Consider the following 19129-nt stretch of genomic DNA (forward strand, 5'->3'; position numbering starts at 1 on the left):
TCCAGAATGGTAGCCGCTAGCCACGTGCGTCTATTGAGCATTGGAAATGTGGCTACCCCCAATGGAGAGGTGCAATAAAAACAAAATACACAACAGATTTGAAGATTTCGTTTAGAAGTTAAACCTTTCATTGATTTTTATATTGATTAGATGTTGGAATGGTATTTTTGATATATTCTTCCAAATTGATTGGAATCACATATTTTAGGAAATATATGATTCCAATCAATTTCACCTATTTCTTTTAACCTTTTAAAATCTGGCTCCTAGAAAACGTTCACTTCCATATGTGGCTCACGTTACAGTCCTGTTGGACAGCTCTGTGCTAGCGTATGTCAGAAGACGGCGTGTGCAATGGGAAAAAGAGGAGGTGCTGAAAAGTGCAGTGTGAGGAAGGAATGCAGTGGTCAGAAGGGTGAGAAGCGAACAAAACCTGCAGGTTAAGAGAGCCACACATGCCATGTCTGGAGGAAGAGAGAGCTCCAGGAAGAGGGAACAGCCAACACAAAGGCCTTGAGGACGGAGCATGCCTGCTGTTTGAGGAACAAAGAAGCAGCCAGTTTGTTTGGAGATGAGTGACCATTGTGAGGGTGGTGGAGGCAGCCTGGATGGTGCAGGGCCTTGTAAGGCCATTGTACAGACTTTGGCTTTTTCTCTGACTAAAACGGAGTCTCCACGGGGTTTTGAGCCTAAAGGTGACATGATTGCACTCACATTTTAGCATATTCACTCTGGCTGTTGTGTGAGAATCAACTAAACGGAGGAGAGAGGAGCATCCAGGAGGCCAATTGAGAGGCTCAAATACCTACTGGGAATGACAAGAACCCCCATCTTACAGGGCATTTTTGTGTGGATTCATCGTTCACCAATGTCAGATCTGGCAGGTGGAAGGTGCTTGGAAAACCAGTGCTTACTTGACCAAAAGCTCCATGAGGGCAGGGACCTTGCCTCCTGTCTTCCTCACAGTATAGTCTGGAGAGACAGAGGGCACCCTCCCCAATCACTCTCAGGAAGTCACCACCCCCTCGACACCTCCCCCTGGGGGACTGCAACAGCCTCCTGTTGGCCTCCCTGCCTCCTGCCTGCCACACTGTTGGGATGTTCCCTGTTTAAAGCCCCTCAGCTGCTGCTCGTCTCTGACAGGTCGTCGGCTCTTGGCACTGGGGCGGCATTGCAGGCTCCCTGCAAGCTAACCCTGCCTCTCTCTCCAGCCTCCACCCCTCACCCACTGCCTTCCTTAGTGCCCCCTCCATGCCTTTGCTCACACTATCCCTTCTGCCTGGGATGTCTGCTTCAACCCTTCCACGTTCCATCCAACCCATCTGTCTTCTTTAAGGGGTAAGAGCCCGCCCCCCCAGATTCTGCCACTCCCAATACATCCCCCACACCCACGCAGGATCAGATGGCCCCATAATATTTCACGTTTCCCTGTGTGTGGATGTATAATTCTGTGTCTCCTCACCAGATCCATGAAGGGTGGAATGGTGCCTTAGTCCTAATAGCATCCCTTGCCCTAGCGAGATGGCAGGCCCAATAAATACTGTTTGTAGCAATAAAAGAGAGGCTCGAGAAGTGCATTTGGAAGCACTGCTCATAAATGCCAAAGACCCAGACAGCTTCTACCTTCCCAAGGACTGCAGGAGAAAAGTCCCCTCAGGGGCAACCAGAGCTGTGGGTCTACCTTACAGGGGCTCAAGGAACTCCAGGACTCACTAAGTAAAACTAAATTATACCCTGGGGTCCAAGCCCCTGTGAGCAACCGCTTCCCACTCTCAGCGTGTTGTAGCCTACAGGGCCCTGTAGCCAAAGCCAGCTCCCTCCTGCCCCTGGGCAGCAAGGTCAGACACATGGCCTGTTCCTTCCTTGATCAAGGGACAGGGCCAGGATCACGTGATTCCTGAAGGCAGCACCACTCACTGCAGGGCCTTGGCTCCTGTCTAAGGAGCTGTCTCTCCCTCCCCCATTTCCAGAGCACTCACCCCCACCCCGCACCTCCCCACCCCCCCACACATACACCATATCATGGAAGAGAATGGACAGGTTCCTCAGGACCAGCCCAGGCAGAATGGAAGGACTCTGGGCCCCAGCACCGTAAGGTGGGGGGCCCCATATATAACACAGCTGGGGTCCCTTTTCCCAGACCTAAGATAAATGCCATATTCCCCAAGGGAAGAGGGAAAGGGGGCAGGAGGAAGTCTGGAACAAGGATTCAATGGAGAAGGAGAAACCAGGAGGAGCTTTGAGATCAGAATTAAATTCTTTAATACAAAATGCTTTTTAAGATATATCTGTATTTCTTTGTTGCTGTTTAAAAATAAATATGTACTACGGAATATCTCGAAAAACTGCACTAGGGACAAAGACGTGATGTTAATATCTTTCCCACCACAATTATTATGGATAAACAGTAGCACCAATAAATAAATGATAACAAATATTAAAATTAAAAAAGGAGAAAGATTTAGTATGTAGAATTCTCTATTTTTTCTGGTTTTGTTTTTACATATAAAAAACAGAATAGCAATGTCTATTTTATCAGAATCACATATATACATAAACATATATATATATATATATATATATATATATACACAAACACAAGTTGCCAAATATATATATAGTATGTAAATGTATATTGAAACCTTATTTCAAAGGAATGTGTGGTGGGGAGCCAGGGGAAAGGGTAGGGCAGAGCTGAGTGTTAGCAAAATTAAATATCTGTTCGGGACAAGCTGATGACTGTCACCGATCAGGGAGAGAGAGATTGGAAACATGAATTTTACACACAAAGAGCAGTACAAATAAGAGAGAGCGAGAGAGAGCAAGAGAGAGATACATCTCATAAATAGTTGCAATTAAATATTAACCAAGAATACTGAAAAAACCCTACTCTTTAATTAAATTAACTGCTTTAATTTCTAATTAAAAAGAGATATTAAATAAGTACCGTATATAAAACACTTTCTCTTTTCTCTGCCTCCATGGTGGGCATGTGAATCCTGCCCTGTCTCTCTGTGCCGCGGGGAGGGTTGGGTCGGGGGACGGAGGAGGATTAACCACTCACACACACAGAGCCAGGTCTCCTGGGGGGACAGAACTAGTGGTTTCAATGGTCTGAGGATGTCAGGCCCTCCTGGGCTGCACCCAGGAAGGAGAATAGGGAAAGGACCAAGGCAGGAGGCCCTTCCCTCGGACGACGAGCTGTCACCGGGCTATCCATCTTCCACCAATGTCTCTTTTGTCTTCGCCAAGACATCTGTCAGTGGCCTCCCGGGCTTCTCGGAAGCAGGTGAGAGTAGGTAAAGGCTGCCCAGGCTCCTAAATCTTCCAAGCAGTGCCTCTGGGAGCAAGATTCCCGTGCAGCATGTGGTGGGGATCCCCAAAGCACAGAAGTGTCCTGAGGCTCCCCAAACTCCTGTTGGGAGCTAGCATCCTCATTCCCTGTACCTGTCGTCTGTCTTTCTGTCCATTTGACTTGGGGGAGAGGCTCAGAACCAGGGCTGGGTTTGTCGGTGTTCCCAAAAGCAGGCCAAATTTGCCCCCATGCCCTGGCCTCGCATGTTCCTAGGCAAAGGATGGGACCCTGGCCTCCCTAAGAGGGTCAAAAAGGTGATGCCAGAGTCTCTCCTCCCACCCTCTTCCCTGTCAGGGTCTGGGTGGGAACATGTTCCTCCCAACTCGAGTCCACAGCAGTCAAATACATCCAGTGAAGACACCAATAACATTAGCAATGTTAATTTAAAAAAAGAATATATATATTTTATATATATAAAATATATATATTTATTTTTATATATATAATATATATATATATATATATATATAAACGTTATGTATGTGGGTGGGTGTGTCTATAAGAATCCCAGAAATAAAACTCTCTAATCTTCCGGGCTCGGTGATTTAGCAGCAAGAAAAATAAAATAGCGATCCAATTCCAAGGGGGACCGTGCTTGGTCACCCGCCCGGGAATGCTTCTGCCGGAGTCTCGCCTTCCGGACCCAAAGTGCTCTGCGCAAGTCTCCTCTTCCTTCATTTCAGGTTTCTGGATTAAGGATTGTTCTGTCAATGTGATGGTGGTGTGGTGGCAGCGGCGTGCTTTTTCTATCAGTCATTCTGTAGCCATCTTTCCTGGTGAGAGGTTCCCGAAACCCTGAGGGAGGCTCCTTCCTCCAGCCGGGCTCACCGCCTTGGCTTGTCACATCTGCAGGGAATGGAAAACAGAGGCCAGCTGTCAGGGCCAGGTGAGGAGACCTGGTGGTGAGGTAGGCAGCCTGCCCTTCCTGGCAGCCAGAGTCCCTGCAGCAGACAGGTCCTGCCTCAGGAAGCCCTGGGGTGAGTGAGAAAGCCACCCCTGTCCAAGGCCCCCACCCCACCCCCCCGCCCCCCGGCCTGTCTGAGCTACTGTCTGAGTAGTAGCTATGCCCAGGGCTCCCAGTCTGCCCTCTAAAGCTTACAATCTTGTTGAGACAAAACAAGACCATGAGGACATCTCATCAACATGCAACAAATGAGTAAGTACTAAAGAACGGTCGCTACTTGACATTTAAGAGCTGATGGGTGATCAGAGTTGGACCAAGTTCATCAGGAAAGGGTCCCTGCCCTGAAAGAGGTGTTTCAGCTCAGTCTCTATGGGGCTGCTTTGGGGGAGCCAGGGGAAAGAGCACAGCCAGCTGAAGGGGAGGCACTGCCCCTGGGGAAGTGAGGCTCCCAAGGGAGGGGGAGCCAGCGGGGTCTGAGGCCCCAGGAAGGTAAGGGACACAACCCCCTTCTCCATGTCCTCTCTCCCAGCCTCGGCTACAAGCCTCATCTTTCTTGAGCTCACTGGCGGCAGCCGGCTCTGGGTCCCAGGCTGCCTTCCTTCCTAATATGCTACTTAACTCAGGGTGGGGAGAGACAAATTGGTGGCTGTGCTACTTGCACGGAAGCAGAAGGGACTCCTAGAACTTTCTCATTATGCCCCTGGCCCTGGTCTGATGTCTTTTACTCTCCCAACTGTGAGGAGGAGTCAGAGCAGGCCCTTCCCTTCTGAGACCGTGGGAATCGGGATGCTAAGCCTCCAGGTTGAGGTACTGAACTTCCCCATACAGCCAGGTCAGGGGTAGGGGAAGGTCTCTGGAAGTTGGGGTAACTTCAATTAGCTCCCAGGTTACCTCAGACATTCCCATCCCAGAGAGTCAGTATCTCTGCAGAATCATCTGTATAGAAACCCTAAAATGGCAAGTCCCTTACCTCCCATGAAGCCTCTGGGGGGGATGGAGACGCCTCATCCAACCCTGCAGTTAGGCTGAGACCCCACCCCAATACTAGCCTACACTTCCTGTCTTCACATACTGCCAAAACAGACAAGAGCCCCACACCAACACCCCAAGACCTGGTCAGCGTCCTCTGAACACTCACAAGCCACAGGAACATGCTGGATGGGAAGAGGCAGCCACACTCCAAGGACTTGGTTAATGGAGCCTCTGGACAAGCCAGGGGACACCCTGGCCCTGCCTGGGGAATCCCCACACAAGCCCCTCCTCCCTGGGTGACACTTCTGTGGGCTCAGAGGCTCCCTGCCTTGGCGGACAGGCCAAAATGGCCTAGTGCTCCTGACCTCACTCCCTGAACTCACTCTTATATTCACTCAATTGACACTTCCTTGGTCCCCTTGGTCCCCGCTGTGGACAAAGAACAGAGATACAGATGCCTTGGAGGTGAGAATGGGAGGGGTGGGTGTCACACAGGTGAATAAAAACCAGGCCCAGGGTATGAGAAGTTCAGTCTAATGTTAGGAAAGTGGGCACGCCCCCCCCCCTCCACCTGTCCTGGGGGCATCTGGAAATATGTGGGCTATTTGAGGTTGTCACCATGACTGCTAGGTGTTAAAGATATCTAGTGTCCCCAGATGTTACATCGCCCACCTGCCCTAAACCAACAACAGCCAAAGCCCATGCCCTCCAGAACCCCAGTCTGAGGAGGGACTCAACCCCTGCTCCCTGTGGAGAGACACTGAGGGATGAGAAGCCCAGTGGTGTAGACTTCAGAGGGCGAGGCTCTCAATAGAGTGTTTTCACTTTGTACATCGCAGCGTCCCCCACACCGGGAAGGTTCCTCAGTATTAGTAGCAAAGGTAGTCATCACAACATCAGGACCAACAACCAACCACGAGCAGGACCACGGGACACAACACACAGCTTGCGTCCATACCACCATATTAGGCCACACCAGTCTACCACTCAGGCAACCAGGGCCACCTCTGAACGGGCCCTGCCAGGCCAGGACAGTGCCCGCCACCCACCGCAGAGGCCTTGAGAGCCAAGAAGGTAGTAGTCACCAGGCAGGCAGGCAGCTAGAAGCCGAGCAAGCAGCTGGCCCCTCTCAGGTACGTTCGTGCGCTCTCAATCTCTCAATCTCTCTCTCTCTCTCTCTCTCTCTCTCTCTCTCTCTCTCTCTCTCTCTCTCTCTCTCCACCTCTGTGTGAAGCCCCTCTCTGACTCGCTCACCCTCTGGAAACCAACCTGCAAGTACGTTCGTTTAACTCAAGCTGCCTCGCCTTGCAACGCGAGTCTGTGTTTTTGCAGGAACATTTACACGTCTGCGGATCTTGTACAAACAAATGCTTTCTCCGCTCTGAGCAAGGCCCACAGGGACTGCAAAAAGGCAAAAGGAAAGATATCTAAGCTAGAGCGTCAGCAGAGAAAGAGGAAAAAAAACCCATGCAACATCCCCTAATGTGTGCACAGCGGCACCCCCACCCGGCTCGTGGGTTCCCACATCCTTCCACACCCTGGAAAGAACCAAGTGCTACAGCAGAAGACAGAGAGAGCGGCGGAAAGAGGCAGCAATGGCTAGGAAGCCTGCCCGCAGGAAGAGGCAGACACAGACGGGCAGAGAGTGCAAGGAAAGGGCTGCAGTAAGGGGCAATGTGGTTCCATGGGGACAAGTGCAAGTCTCAGGCCATAGGGCCCCAATAACTACTGTCCCCAAAATAGTACACCTTGACTCTTCACCTGATGGGGACGGCAATTGGGGGCCACCTTCTCCCTGTGCAAGGAGGGCTCATGCCCAGGCTCTGCCACCAGAGGTGGGCTGAAATAGGGTGTGACAGCAGGCTGGGCCCAGAGGCAGTGTCCACAGGCCAGGCCACTGGTGACCAAAGGGCCCCGAGCAGGGTCCACCACAGCCTCCAAACCAGAGGAAGCAGCTGCCCTATAGGGAGGCTTCTGTGTGTGTCACGGTTGGGCTGGAATAGGGGACTCCCCTCCAGAGGCCCTAAGTCCATAAGAGGGGCTGCCAAATGGTGCTTGAACCCACCCAACCTCCTCCTCCGGCCAACAACAAGCTGCCTCATATCATTCAAGCCCCTTCCTCACACCTGGTCTGCCCTCCTCACCACCCTCAGCTTCCAGACAAGCGCAGAAGCCTAGAGCAGTGGAAGCCAGTTGGGTAAGCAGGTACCATTGGCTGGCACCTGTGCCAACATGGGCCCGTCACCAGTGCCCAGTGGGTGAGAGAAAGGTAGTGCCCAGCCAAGCCAGAGCCCCCTCCCTGATTCCTCTTGGCCCCCTCTGCCCACCCACCCAGCCCAACCTTGGACCAGCAACGCCGCCACCAAATCTACCCATTGGTGCCAATTAGTGGAGTGAGAGTGAGAGAGAGACACTGGGGCAGAGGGGAGGATGAGAGCCAGGGAGGGAGAGAGGGAGGGAGGGAGGAGGGTTAAGGGGTCCTGTGGGCAGCAGTTAGATTGGGGGCCCTGGTTAGGCTCCAGGGAATGAGAGCAGCGGCACCACATACACGCTCCAGGATTTATACCGGGATTTCTTGCGCTTTCTTTTTTGCCCCTTTCCCTTGCCTCGAACTGATTTTCTGGAAAATAAAAAAACAGAGCCAGAGAGAGAGGGGGCAGGGGAGAGGAAAAGCAGCAATGAGGAAGGCAGGATACAGGATACGCTCAGGGGACTGAAGGCAGGTGGGCTCCAGGAAAGAACTTGCACACACATGTGGGTTGGGGCAGCAGGCACTCGATGGCTCCTTCTTCTCACTTTGGCCACCCTGGGGCGGCAAACCCAACTCCCAACAAGGCTTTGGGCAGAGAGCAGAGGTTGGGTGGAGGGCACAGGTCCCAAAGGCCCCCATGCTCATGGTGGCTCCTGGTCCCAGGCAGTGGGCAAAGCACCATGTACAAGACTGACCCTGAAGGTCAGGGGGCTATAAAAGGTAGGCTAGAGTTTGGGGATTCGGTCAGAGACCTGACATGATTGGGGGAGGGGATGGGGGTAAGGGTACCAAGGTTGTGCTTCTGTCTTCATTTCTAAATGCAATAACAAGGGGCCCTGCCTCTGCAAATATGAGAAAGCAGCTCCACTTTGGGGCTGGCACAAAACCAAGGGGAGTACATAGAAATCACCTGCCTGCCCAGCCGTAACCTGGGTTGAGAGGTGGGGCTGGATGTCCTCAGAGCCCCAGGCAGGCTGGCAGGAGGGTGGGGTGGGCATTAAGGAGGCATGGAGAGGAGTGGCCTGGGCGGCACTTGGCAGGGAGCTCTCTCCCCAGCCTGTCAAAGCCTGCTACACCATCTCACCAGACTCTCTTCGGAGCCCAGGCGAGCCCCCCACTCTCCCTGTGGGCAAAGCAGGCATTTGGGGAATGGGCAAGGGGGGCAGGCTGAAGCCTGTCCACTTCAAGAGAACCAGTACTCTCCACACCTGCCAGGCCCAAGAGAATGCGCTTCAGAATGTCTGCCACAGGGGAAGAAAGAGAGGGGAAGGGATCAAGGTGAGAGGCAAGTCTGTTCCCTCTTGTTGGGAGAAAGTGCTGGAAGGAGGAAGGTCTTCACTCACATTCACACACACACACACACACACACACACACACAGACGCCTTCCCCCTCTCCCCGTGCGTGTGTGTGTGTGTGTGTGTGTGTGTGTGTGTATGTATACATGCACACATGCTTACTCTCCCAAATCACTGCTGATAGCCCAGCAATCCTGGAAGTCAGGGACTTAGGGAAGAGGCAAGGGGTTGAGGCCTAGGGGGCTTCAATGTCCCCAGACCATTCGGGGTAGATAGGATGGTGGGGGTGGGGAGAGGAAAGGGCAGAGGTGCTCTCTCTCAGTCTCTTTTCCTGTAGACTCATCCCCATACCAGCGCTCACCCTGTATTGAAGGCTCCCTACCCCAGACCTTGCCCCCACTCATCCCTGCTCCATCCTGACTCGACACTCCATACTGAGTAACTGGAAGCCTCAGAAAATGACCAACATTCAACTCTTTCTCCCTGGCCAAGAGGACTGAGAGTCCCAGGTCTGATTCACTGCTATAGGAGGGCATGCACCAAGGAAACACCCCAACTGGCCCCAAATCCAACGGTACCACCGCAGCAGCCACCATAAGAGGCCGTTTCGTCTACCACACAAAAGCTCTGCCACCCCCTCCTCTCCCTGCTATGGGTGATGGGAGGCCAAAGCAAGCCAGGGAGCCAATGTCCACGCTGCCCCTCAATACACCAAAACTTCAAGTCCTGGCCAGGAATGACCTAGAGACCTGGAACACGTCATCTCTCCCAAAGGAAGCTCCAGGCTCCAGGTTCCAGGCTGGGTTTTGTCACTAATTCTGAAGCCATAATCCTGGAGTTTGCTCCATCCCAATGCTGCCACCACATGTCTTCATGACCAACTCCCTAACCCAGTGAAGCCATCAGACCCCCTGAGAGAGGAAGCCAAGAGCCCCAAACCAAGAAAACCAACCAAGGAAAAGGAGGAGAACTAAAGTCATATCCACTTACTTTTCTTGCCTTGCTCTATCTTTCTTTGGTCTGCAGTGGGTAGGGAAAGAGAAAAGAACAAAACAGAGAGGGGTTCAGACGGTGATGATAACGATGATGATAATAATTAAACAATAAAAACTTAACATAGTATTTATGATACATCAATACAGTTTTAATCTCTTTACATATAACTCACTTGATCCTTATAACAATGCTATAAGGTACATACTATTATTGCACCCACTTTACAGATATGGAAGCTGAGGCACACTGCAGTAAAATCCAAATGTCCAATGTGTAATGTGTAATGCCCAAGATTATACATTTGGAAGGTGAAAACAGGCTAACAAATGGAATACGCTTAACCCTGGCAGAGAGCAGGCACCCTGCCACGGTTTGCTGAACGAATGAATCCGTGACTCGATCCTCACCTGCATTCACATTTGTTGTGCTGTAGGAAGCTCATCTCTCCTATGTGCTGGAGTTTGTGAAGTCTGATCCGCATAATCTAGAGGAAAAGGAAGCAGATCACAGAGGTTAGTGACCCAGCCAGCCATACCCACATGGGACACCCCTGTGGCTCTTGCCACGCAGCACCCAGGGGTTCTACAGAGCAGGGATGGGTGGTGGAGGTAGGGGGACCAGAGGCTGTACCAGAAAGTGCCTCAGGCCCATCCCAACTCCCCCAGCCCTGCTGACCTCAAGGAGCCCCTGCTCCTCTTGAGGGCAGACATGGCTACAAGGGTTGGCCAGGCTGGGAATTCAGGTCCTGGATTCTTGCCACTCCCCACCTCTCCCCCCCTTTTATCCCCTCTAGGCTCAGCCTGACCCCTAGCAGAAACCCAAGAGCCCCTCCCTCCCACAGGTTCTCAAAGCTGCCTCCCTCCCACCAGGCTGAGATGGACCCTGTCACCAGACAGCACCAAACAACTGGCTTTTCAATTCTCCACAGATCACTCTCATCCAGCTTCCCAAACAGAGCCCCAAAGAGGGAGGTTGGATGAAACACGAAACACACTGCTATAACAGGTGTCACTCTCCTCCTGAGTCCAGGAGAAAAAAGGTCAAGGAGGAGGAAGAGGTGGTCGGGGCTCGTTGGAAACCTGGGCTGGGAAATGCAGGCATATTTTTCCCCAAAGAGGCAAGACCCTTCACACCTCCGCCTGACTGACTCAGGCCCAGGAGCCGCGCAAGGCGAGTCTGGCTCCTCCTCCCAAGTGTCCCCCTGACCATTCCCCACGGGTACCCACCTGCATAGTGATATTGAACTCCTCAGTGGGCACACACTCCAGGCCCTCGTCGTTGCAGCAGCCCCCACACCGCATCAGGGGCACACAGGACGGCTTGAAGATGTACTCGATCTCATCGGGGTACTCCTGGAAGATGTCCACCAGGGTCTCGATTGGACGGCAATAGCTGCGCTGGTAGACATCCATAAACTTCACCACTGCATGGGACGGGGTGACACATGAGCCCGGCAGGTCACACAAAAGATGGCCAGCCCCTATCTCCACCAGCTTAGGAAGTTCACTCCTCAGGGTTTCTGTGAGAGATACCCACCATAGGGCAAGTCCTTCCATAAACCTACTTAAGTCCCTCCAACTATGGTTGAAGTCCTTCCCCAAGCTTTCCACGGTCAACACGGAGGAAGGCCTGTTTTTATGCCAAAGATCACAGGATACTGTCAGGTTCCAAGGGAGACGGCCTGCCACATCTGGTCCCTGCCTCACCATGATGGCCGAGCCAATTCCTGGGTCAACGTTGATGCCAAAGGACAGTTTGAGTGGGAGTATACCCGCTGGGGCGCTCTCAGCTTCCCATGAGAGGAGAAACAGCTAGCTTGGCCAACCTACTCCCCATTTCCTTATAACCTCTCCACAGCCACTGCCATTATCTACCAACCGACCTACAATCATTTAATGAGTACTTATTATTGTGTATGGTAATCCATAGTTGGCATCTCAAACAATGCTCCGTACATGGTACTATGAGGTTTTAGTAGGACGCTCATTTTACAAATGGGGAACTGGGGGCTCGGAAAGGCTGAGTAACTTTGCCCCAAGTCCCTATTTCTAGTAAGTGGTAGAGTTAAAATCACCTCGGACATCAAAGCCTTTCCTAGCTGACATCATGTGAAAACAGACGGGACGCTTCAGGGGGCACTTTGCCACCTGCCAGACCCCTCCCCAGACATGGGCTGAGGAGGTAGTGGGCATCGGCACAGTGAATGGGGCGGCTTGGAATCAGCAGGTGGCAGTGGGCGGGCACACTGAGCAGGCCCTGCCAGCCAGCGATAACCCCGCCCAAGAGGGCAAACTGCTTGCATCATGGAAAAAACGGTGCTGCCATTGCAGCCACAGAGCATTTCTAGAAGCTGATCTGGAGGGAGACCAGGGCAAAGACAGCTTCCCAGGCTGGCCACAGAGCCTGAGGTGCATTGGAGCATGAAGGGGTAATTCTGGGCCACAGGGGCGGGCCCTTGAGAATAAATAAACTCAGGACTCCCTCTGGAATGACTACTCCAAATTGTGGCCCAGCCTGACACACACCATCACACCCTCCCCCCCCCCCCCCCACTACCCTCACATAGCAATCCTGTCCCTAAAATGAGTCTCCCCTGCACAGGAGGTAAGAAGCAGCACCCAGCCAGAGAGGAGGCTGGGCTCTAGCCAGGACTTGGTGTGACCTTGAGTCAGTTCCTCCTTCTCTGTGCCTCAGACGCTGTACATCTGTGTAAGTGAGTTGGGCTGAGCTCTCAAGACACTGAAACAGAGGCTAAAATGTGGAGTTTTGTCTTCCATTTCTAGCCCTGAGAACAAGCTCCCTTTTCTCAGCCCAGGTGACACCAGCTTTGGAACCGCACCAAGGCTGCCTTTCCCCAGAGACTGTAGCCGAGCTTCCCCTTCCTCCTCCCTCCAAGGAGCAAAGGAAAAGGGGCCTAGGATTGTGTGCACAATAGGTGAATTGAGAAGAATTGAGAGAGTTGAGGGGAAGTGGGCCGGGGGTGAAGGGGGTGAGGAGGCCACAGGTGTGAAAACAGAAATAGTAGGGGTGTCCAAGCCAGTCTCTGGCCTTGCTTGAGGTCTCTACTTCTCCCATCCAGGCAACAGCACAGAATTCTTCTCCACCCCCCAAAAGGGTTAAGGTGAAGCATAGTCAAAAAAAGAGTATAAACACGACCGGGGACGTGAAAAAGTCCTTTTCAAAGCCAAGTCTATCTTGAAGAAGATGACTAATCAAGACTTCTTGACCTGACACTTCGTCATGGTTGAGGACAGAGGTGGCCCAGGCTTCAGGGCCACAGGCCCCACCCAGGATAGGATAGCAGAAAAGTCTGGCCTGGGCCATGGCGGTGGATAGCTGAGGGTAAAAAGATCCTGGAAGAAAATTCCTTGGAAAAGCTCCCTGGAATTCCCAAGGCCCGTAGGAGGGGAAGGGGGCAACTTCAGCAGGACCCTTCACACCCCAGCCACTGCCTCCAAAGAAAGCCATCCTGCTTTTGCACAGGGCGTGGACACACAGACACTCCAACATCAGACTTCCATGTTTTTCCTTAATTCGGAAGACAACCTTTTCTCCAACAAAGACTATTTGTCTTGCCTCTCCCAGGCCATAGAGACCACTGGGAACTGGTGGCCTGTCAGTGCCACAGGCTGTGAAGTGGCCAGGAAGCCAGGCCCTGGGCCAAGGAAAGGGTTTCTAGAGCCAGGAAAGAGGCAGAACCGGCCTGGGAGAGCAAACACAGCCCTGGCCACTACCCTGAGCCCACTGGATTTAGGTCAGGGAAGCTCGCCTGGAGGAATACCCCAGGGCCTTCCCTCCACAGAGGTGGGGAGCTATGGGGGGTGGCATCAGGCACTCCTTTCACATTCAGTAGTGGGGAGAGCCTGGGCGTCCCTAGAGAAATGGCAGGCTCCCTACTTCAAACCGAAGGGAACAAAAGACAGGCCGACTAGGCTTGGGCAGGGGGGCGGGGCGCCTGGAAGCTACAGCCAGCCCTCTGCTGGCCCAGGAGGGAAGTTCACAGCACCCAAACCTCCTCCACCCGGAGGGCAGCGGGAGGCTGCAGGGCTTCCTCTCTCCATCCCCAAAGGAATGCAAACGGGGGAATGGGGTCCCATGAGTTTGGGCCTTCTGCACCTCCAGCTCACACACGGCCAGCTCTCTGGGTGGCAAGGGTCACAGCCCCCTTCCACATAGGCCCCAAAGGTGGAACATGGCTGGGTTGGAAGTGACAAGGAATAGCTATCCTCCCTTGGGAGTAGTGGGGACAAGGGACACCTCCCTCAACATCTGGGATCCTTGAACACTGTTTGTCTTCCTGGTCTGTGCTCACAGCTCCCTCTCCAAAGAAAACTTTACTGGAAAGAGCAGGAGAAAAAGGCTGTAAGTCCTATTTCTAGCAGAGGCCTGAGTAGGAAAGTCCCCCAGAATGAAGGGTTAATATCGTCCTTTCCCAGTCCCTGAATTCCTGGGCCCCAGTTCCTTCCCCCCACCTGAAAAGAAGTAATTAGGCCTCTTCACCCAACCCACGGGAGGCAAAGGGACCTCCATCCAAGAGCCAGGGGACTCACCTTGGTGGGCTTTCTGCTCTCCTTCTGCCATGGGCGCAGCCTGGGACCACTGAAGACAAAACAAAAGAATAAGGCATGGGCATGAGCAGGGACATACAAGCCACCCTGCCCCCGCTCCCTCCCCTGGCCCTCCCAGCCCACAGCCTCTGGCTTTGCCAAGCCTTCTGAGAGGAACTGGGCAGCACCATGGACTCCCCACAGCACAGAGCCCACCCACCACCCTTGAACTGCTCCAACTCGAAGCCCAAGATAAAGACTGACCAGGCACTGAGGAGTGAGAGGCAAAATGCAATAGGAATACTCCAGAATGCTCCACTGCCCAGGTCCCCGCCCCTACCCCACATTTCCCTCTCTTGGCTCTCACTGGCCCATTGCTGACCTAAGGTAAGTGAATCCTCTCAGCCACCCTGATTCCCTGGTCCAAAGCCACCGGTAAGTATTAAGGTCAAACAGGAGGACAAATTTGGACTGGGGCAGGAAGGAAGGACTGGGGGCGAGAAAAACAACATGGTGACCTTCTCCTGCTGACATGACAAATACCAGGGTGAGCTGGTGCTGGGAAGGGAGGGGGTGCAGATGACCGAAGGGCACCACCCTCCCCCATCCAAACTCTTCACCTCTCAGGAATAGTCGGCAAACCCACAGGTTGCCTGAAAGGTAAAATCTGGAAGCCCTGGAAGCCCCGGGGGAGGGGAAGCCCCATTTCTCCCCATGTACAAATCTAGCCAGGGCCTGAACATATCTCCAAAACCTCAAGCTTCACACTCCTACTTTGCTCCCTGGTTTCTTCTCCCTCCCAGAATGAAGGGTTCCCCAAGTCCGTCACCTGGGCACCTTCCTCAAATGCAACCAGGAGAGACTTTTATGCCCTAGCACTGCCCAACCCCTAGGGGGCCCCCTGCACTACCTAGGCGGGAGGCCTCCCCCAACTCTCCCCACCCCCACCAGATCATTCCTCCCTTCCCCAGAAGCTGTGAAGGTCAACAAGCCCAACCATGTGGACCTGACAGCACCAGGCAAAGGCTTCTCCCAGCGGGTCCAGAGGATCTCCAGCTCTCACTAACTGCCCACCCCACCTGCCCCTCTTCAAGGGCAGATCCGGAGCAGCAGAGGTGCCCTCTAGCCCACAGAACTGCAGACCCTCTGAGAGGGAGTCTCACAGTCTGGATCTCTCTTGCCTTTCACACACTCCCAACTGCACCCCAGATCCCCCAGCCTTGCCCCCAGGGCCAAGGTCAGATAACAGTTTCTAGACTCCCAGCTGGATAGCCTCCAACTGCAGCTCCCTTAGGGGCCCCCCCAGAGTCTCCCCTCAGCCCCTCGCCCATCCCCAAGACACCCCCTGGCTTCCTTCTACCAACATTTTCTGTATGCCCTCCACTCCTCCTGGGCCCCAACAAGGAAAGGGGATAGAAACTTCCCCTCCAAGGCCAGGGGGCACAGGGAGGAGCGCTTCTGGGCAGGGAGGGGCCAGGTGCCCTTCTCTGGGGGCCTCTGAAGGTCACACTGTGGCCAGTCCGCCACTCTTCCCCCCTCCCCCACCAACTTGGAGGCCCAGAGCCAAGGCCTTTGTGCCAGGGTCTGAGGAACTCTGGGTGGCAGCAGGGACCCCAGCCCATTTCTGCCTCTCTCCAAGGGGACTCTGGCTGAGGGAAGGTGTAAGAAGAAGGGTGGGAAAATGACCTCTTTAGCTGGCTTTGAGAAGCAAGTTGGGTGGGCAAGTTTGGAGTTCCAAAAAGCCACCTGCTCCTGCCCCAATGTCCCATTTTACCAGGACAAAGTGTGTTTGCAAGGCTGGCAGGAGCTCCTTCCAAAGATTCAGAAAAGGCTAGTCCTACACTGCTTATGTCACAGCAAATTTCAAACCATTGTTACAAAAAGTGCAAAGTGGGGTAATGACACTCTTTAAACCTTCCCTTGGCCCACCCTCATAAAAGCTAAAGAGCAGCTCACTCGGAAGTGTGGGGGAAGGGAGGAAAGCTGACTGTCACCAAGTCCGGACTTGAGGTACAGTCTCAACAAAGCACCCGAGTGGGCCCTGGCACCCTGACTCTGACAGAAACCATCCTTTCCCTGGACTCTGGGGCTGGACAGAGGTTAGATGGGTCTTCTCAGCAGAAGGGAGTAAAAACTAAAGGGGTGGCAGGGGCTTCTCTCCACGCTAGTGAGGAATTGGGCAAGGGGCCTTAGGAAATTCCTAGCATAGGAGGGGGTTAGGGGCTAGGGACAGCGGGAAGGGACAGGGTTCTCTGGGTCCTCTGGCCGGGGCTAGCTCAAGAGGTCACCTTCCCGCGGAGGGCTGGCGGGGGGAGGGGCGCCGCTCGCCTCCCCGGCTCCCCATTCGGGCCGCGGCGGCTCGGGGAACACGCGGCCGGCCAAGCCCGGGCTGATGTAATCGGCTCCGCGCCGCGCGCGCCCGGCCGGGCGGGGGAGGGCGGGCACGGAGCGGGACGCGAGCGAGGACGAGCGGGGGTGGCGCCGCGCAGGTGGCCTGGCGGAGAGGGGGGTCCCCGCAGCAATCCACCCCAAAACTTTTCCCAAACTCGAGGAGAGGGCCGAAGAGATCGAGTGGCAGTGACAGCAAGCCCCCTCTCGCGCCTGCGCCCTGCCCCCTCTACGCTCTCAGCCCTCCCTCGGTCCAAGGTCCGAGCACCCCCCTGCCCGCTGGGCTCCGGCTCCCGCCCCCGCTGCCCGGACTTCCAGTTCTTCGGGGACCAGCGGCCGGGAGCAAACTTCAGCAGCCGGCGGCAGCGCAAGCCCAGCCCCCTCGGCCTCCTCCTGCGGCTCCCGCCCTCCGCTGGTCGGCCCAGATCGTACGTGCGGTGACTCTGGTGGGTGGGCAGGGCCCGCGTGGGCGGTGAGACTCTATCCTGGTGCCCTCCCACCTAGCGCGCGCCCCCTCCCCCTACACGTACGAGAATACACGGGAAAGCCGCGCGCCCGGTGCCGAAAGACCCGCGTGGGGCACGGAGCCCCCACGCGCGCGCTCGCACGCACGTCCCCAGCCGGGAGAGGACTCGCAGCGGCCCGCAGCGCCAGGCGGGCACGGCCGTTTACCTTGGCATGGTGGAGGTAGAGCAGCAAGGCAAGGGTCCAATGCACCCAAGAGAGCAGAAAGTTCATGGTTTCGGAGGCCCGGCCGGGACCGGCGCGGCTCGCGCTCCCTCTCCGGCTCGGGCTGCGGGGCGGCCCGCTCTCCTCCACGCCTAGGCGGGTTCCTCTTCTTCCCCGAGCCGAGGCCCGGGCCAGGGCCTGGGGCGCGCGCGCGGCTGGAACACTGTCTGCGCACACAGCCGCCTCACCCGTCCATGAGCCCGGCTTCCGAGCGCCGAGTCGCCACCGTGGCCCCCTCTCCTCTTCCTTCTCTTCTTCCTCCTCCCCCTCCTCGGATTGCGGCTCCTCCCGGCCCGAGCTAGCACTTCTCCCGGTTCCGCTCTGATCAGCTGCCCCGGCGCGGACCACGGCTCCTCCGGAGCGAGAACAGCCCAGAAGTTGGACTAAAAGTTTCAGTGCAATGCCGCGAGCCCCGACCCCCTCCACCCCGCCTCCGGACGTGGGCTCCGGCTCCTTCCCGCGGCTCGCCGCCGCGTCCCCCGTCGGCCGCCGGCCACGGAGGAGGTGGGCGCTGGGGCCGGGGGCGGTGTCTGTCTGTCTGTCCGTCAGCGCTGCTGGTCCGATGCGGGATCCGGAGAGGGAGGGCTCACGCCGCGCTCTGGCGGTCACCCCCAAAAGCAGGTCACTCACTTTACCCCGGTCCCTCTCGTAGCTCACTCGCCCGCGCGCGCTCTCTGACCCCGTCTCTCTCTCTTCCTCGACTTCTCTCCGGAGCTCTTGCTACCTCTTTCTTCTTTCTGCTGGTTTCCAAAATCCGGAGTGATTTGGGGGAGTAAAGGAAAAATCTCCCCAAATGGCCAGCCCGATTTAAGTGGGGAATGGGAAGCAAAAATAAATTAAAACGGAAAAGAATACGGTTTTTAAAAATGTTTAAGAAAAAAGGAGGGTAAACCGTAGATAAATGAATATCAAATTCCAGTGCGGAGACCCCTGGATGGTGACTCCGCGGGTTCGTCCGTCTCGCTGCTGCGTCTTCCGACTGAGCGCTGCTGCCGCCTGCTCCACTCGCCCCCCGAGCCGCGGCCTCCCCGCAGCCCGGCTGCCCCAAGCTTCTGCGCTTCTCACCGCTACCAGCCGCCTAGATAAAGGCCTGTTGGTTCTGTCCCCGCCCTCCCGGACCCCGCCTCTGACACGCCCCCGAGGAGGAAACAGACCCCCTCCGCCTCCAGCCGCTCCACGCTCAGCCAGGTCCGTTGGCACTGCCTTCGCCTGGGGACACCTAGTGAATCCTAGTCTCCCCCACCCACCTCAGTGAAGAGAAAGCTTGACACCCACCGAGCTTCACCGCCTGAAAATCACCCATCAAATCCCCTTTGCTCGGAGACCCATACGCGGTATTTGCCGGGAGGGAACAGGAAAGTGAGGTTATATGCGGACAGGGCTCTAGAGCTACGTATTCCCTACCTTTGCTGGGAATATTGGAGAGGGCGTGGGGATGGGGGGTCGGACAGGGACGGGTAGGGATAGAGAAACACAGATCTACTGGAATCCTGGGGTGACCCCTGCTCTTCTCCCCCCCCCCAACACTCTCAGGTCCCCCTCCCCCACACACACACTCTCAAACTGACACACGCGTCCTCACTCACGCAGATGCTGCTCTCCCAAGTTCACCAAGCTTCCCTGCGGAGGCCGAGCGCCCCCTAGTGACGACCATCTGCACACCCCAGCTCCGGCTCAAGAGGGAATGGGCC

General features: G+C 55.1%; 1 protein-coding gene across 1 annotated transcript; it reads right to left on the bottom strand.

Moving 5' to 3' along the window:
* Positions 1 to 2238: 2238 nt before the first annotated feature.
* Positions 2239 to 18504, bottom strand: VEGFA (vascular endothelial growth factor A). Its single transcript, XM_019738410.3, has 8 exons — positions 17382 to 18504; positions 14325 to 14373; positions 11001 to 11197; positions 10182 to 10258; positions 9769 to 9798; positions 7780 to 7851; positions 6501 to 6632; positions 2239 to 4201 (listed from the first exon to the last, which is right to left on the bottom strand). The coding sequence occupies exons 1-8, from the start codon at positions 17445 to 17447 to the stop codon at positions 4180 to 4182; spliced, it is 645 nt and encodes a 214-aa protein (XP_019593969.1). The 5' UTR covers positions 17448 to 18504; the 3' UTR covers positions 2239 to 4179.
* Positions 18505 to 19129: the final 625 nt, after the last annotated feature.

The sequence above is a fragment of the Rhinolophus sinicus genome, chromosome 2 (assembly GCF_057876585.1).
Source record: "Rhinolophus sinicus isolate RSI-liver-muscle chromosome 2, RSI-T2T, whole genome shotgun sequence".
In the NCBI taxonomy this organism is placed as follows: Eukaryota; Metazoa; Chordata; class Mammalia; order Chiroptera; family Rhinolophidae; genus Rhinolophus; species Rhinolophus sinicus.

What these genes read in the sequence shown, in the direction of transcription:
- VEGFA (XM_019738410.3), bottom strand. Translation starts at nt 17,447, where the DNA reads ATGAACTTTCTGCTCTCTTGGGTGCATTGGACCCTTGCCTTGCTGCTC. An exon ending in AGAGCAGAAAGCCCACCAAG is followed by an intron (nt 11,198 to 14,324) that starts GTGAGTCCCCTG and finishes CGTCCCATGCAG; the next exon opens with TGGTGAAGTTTATGGATGTC. An exon ending in GATAGAGCAAGGCAAGAAAA is followed by an intron (nt 7,852 to 9,768) that starts GTAAGTGGATAT and finishes TTTATTTTCCAG; the next exon opens with AAAATCAGTTCGAGGCAAGG.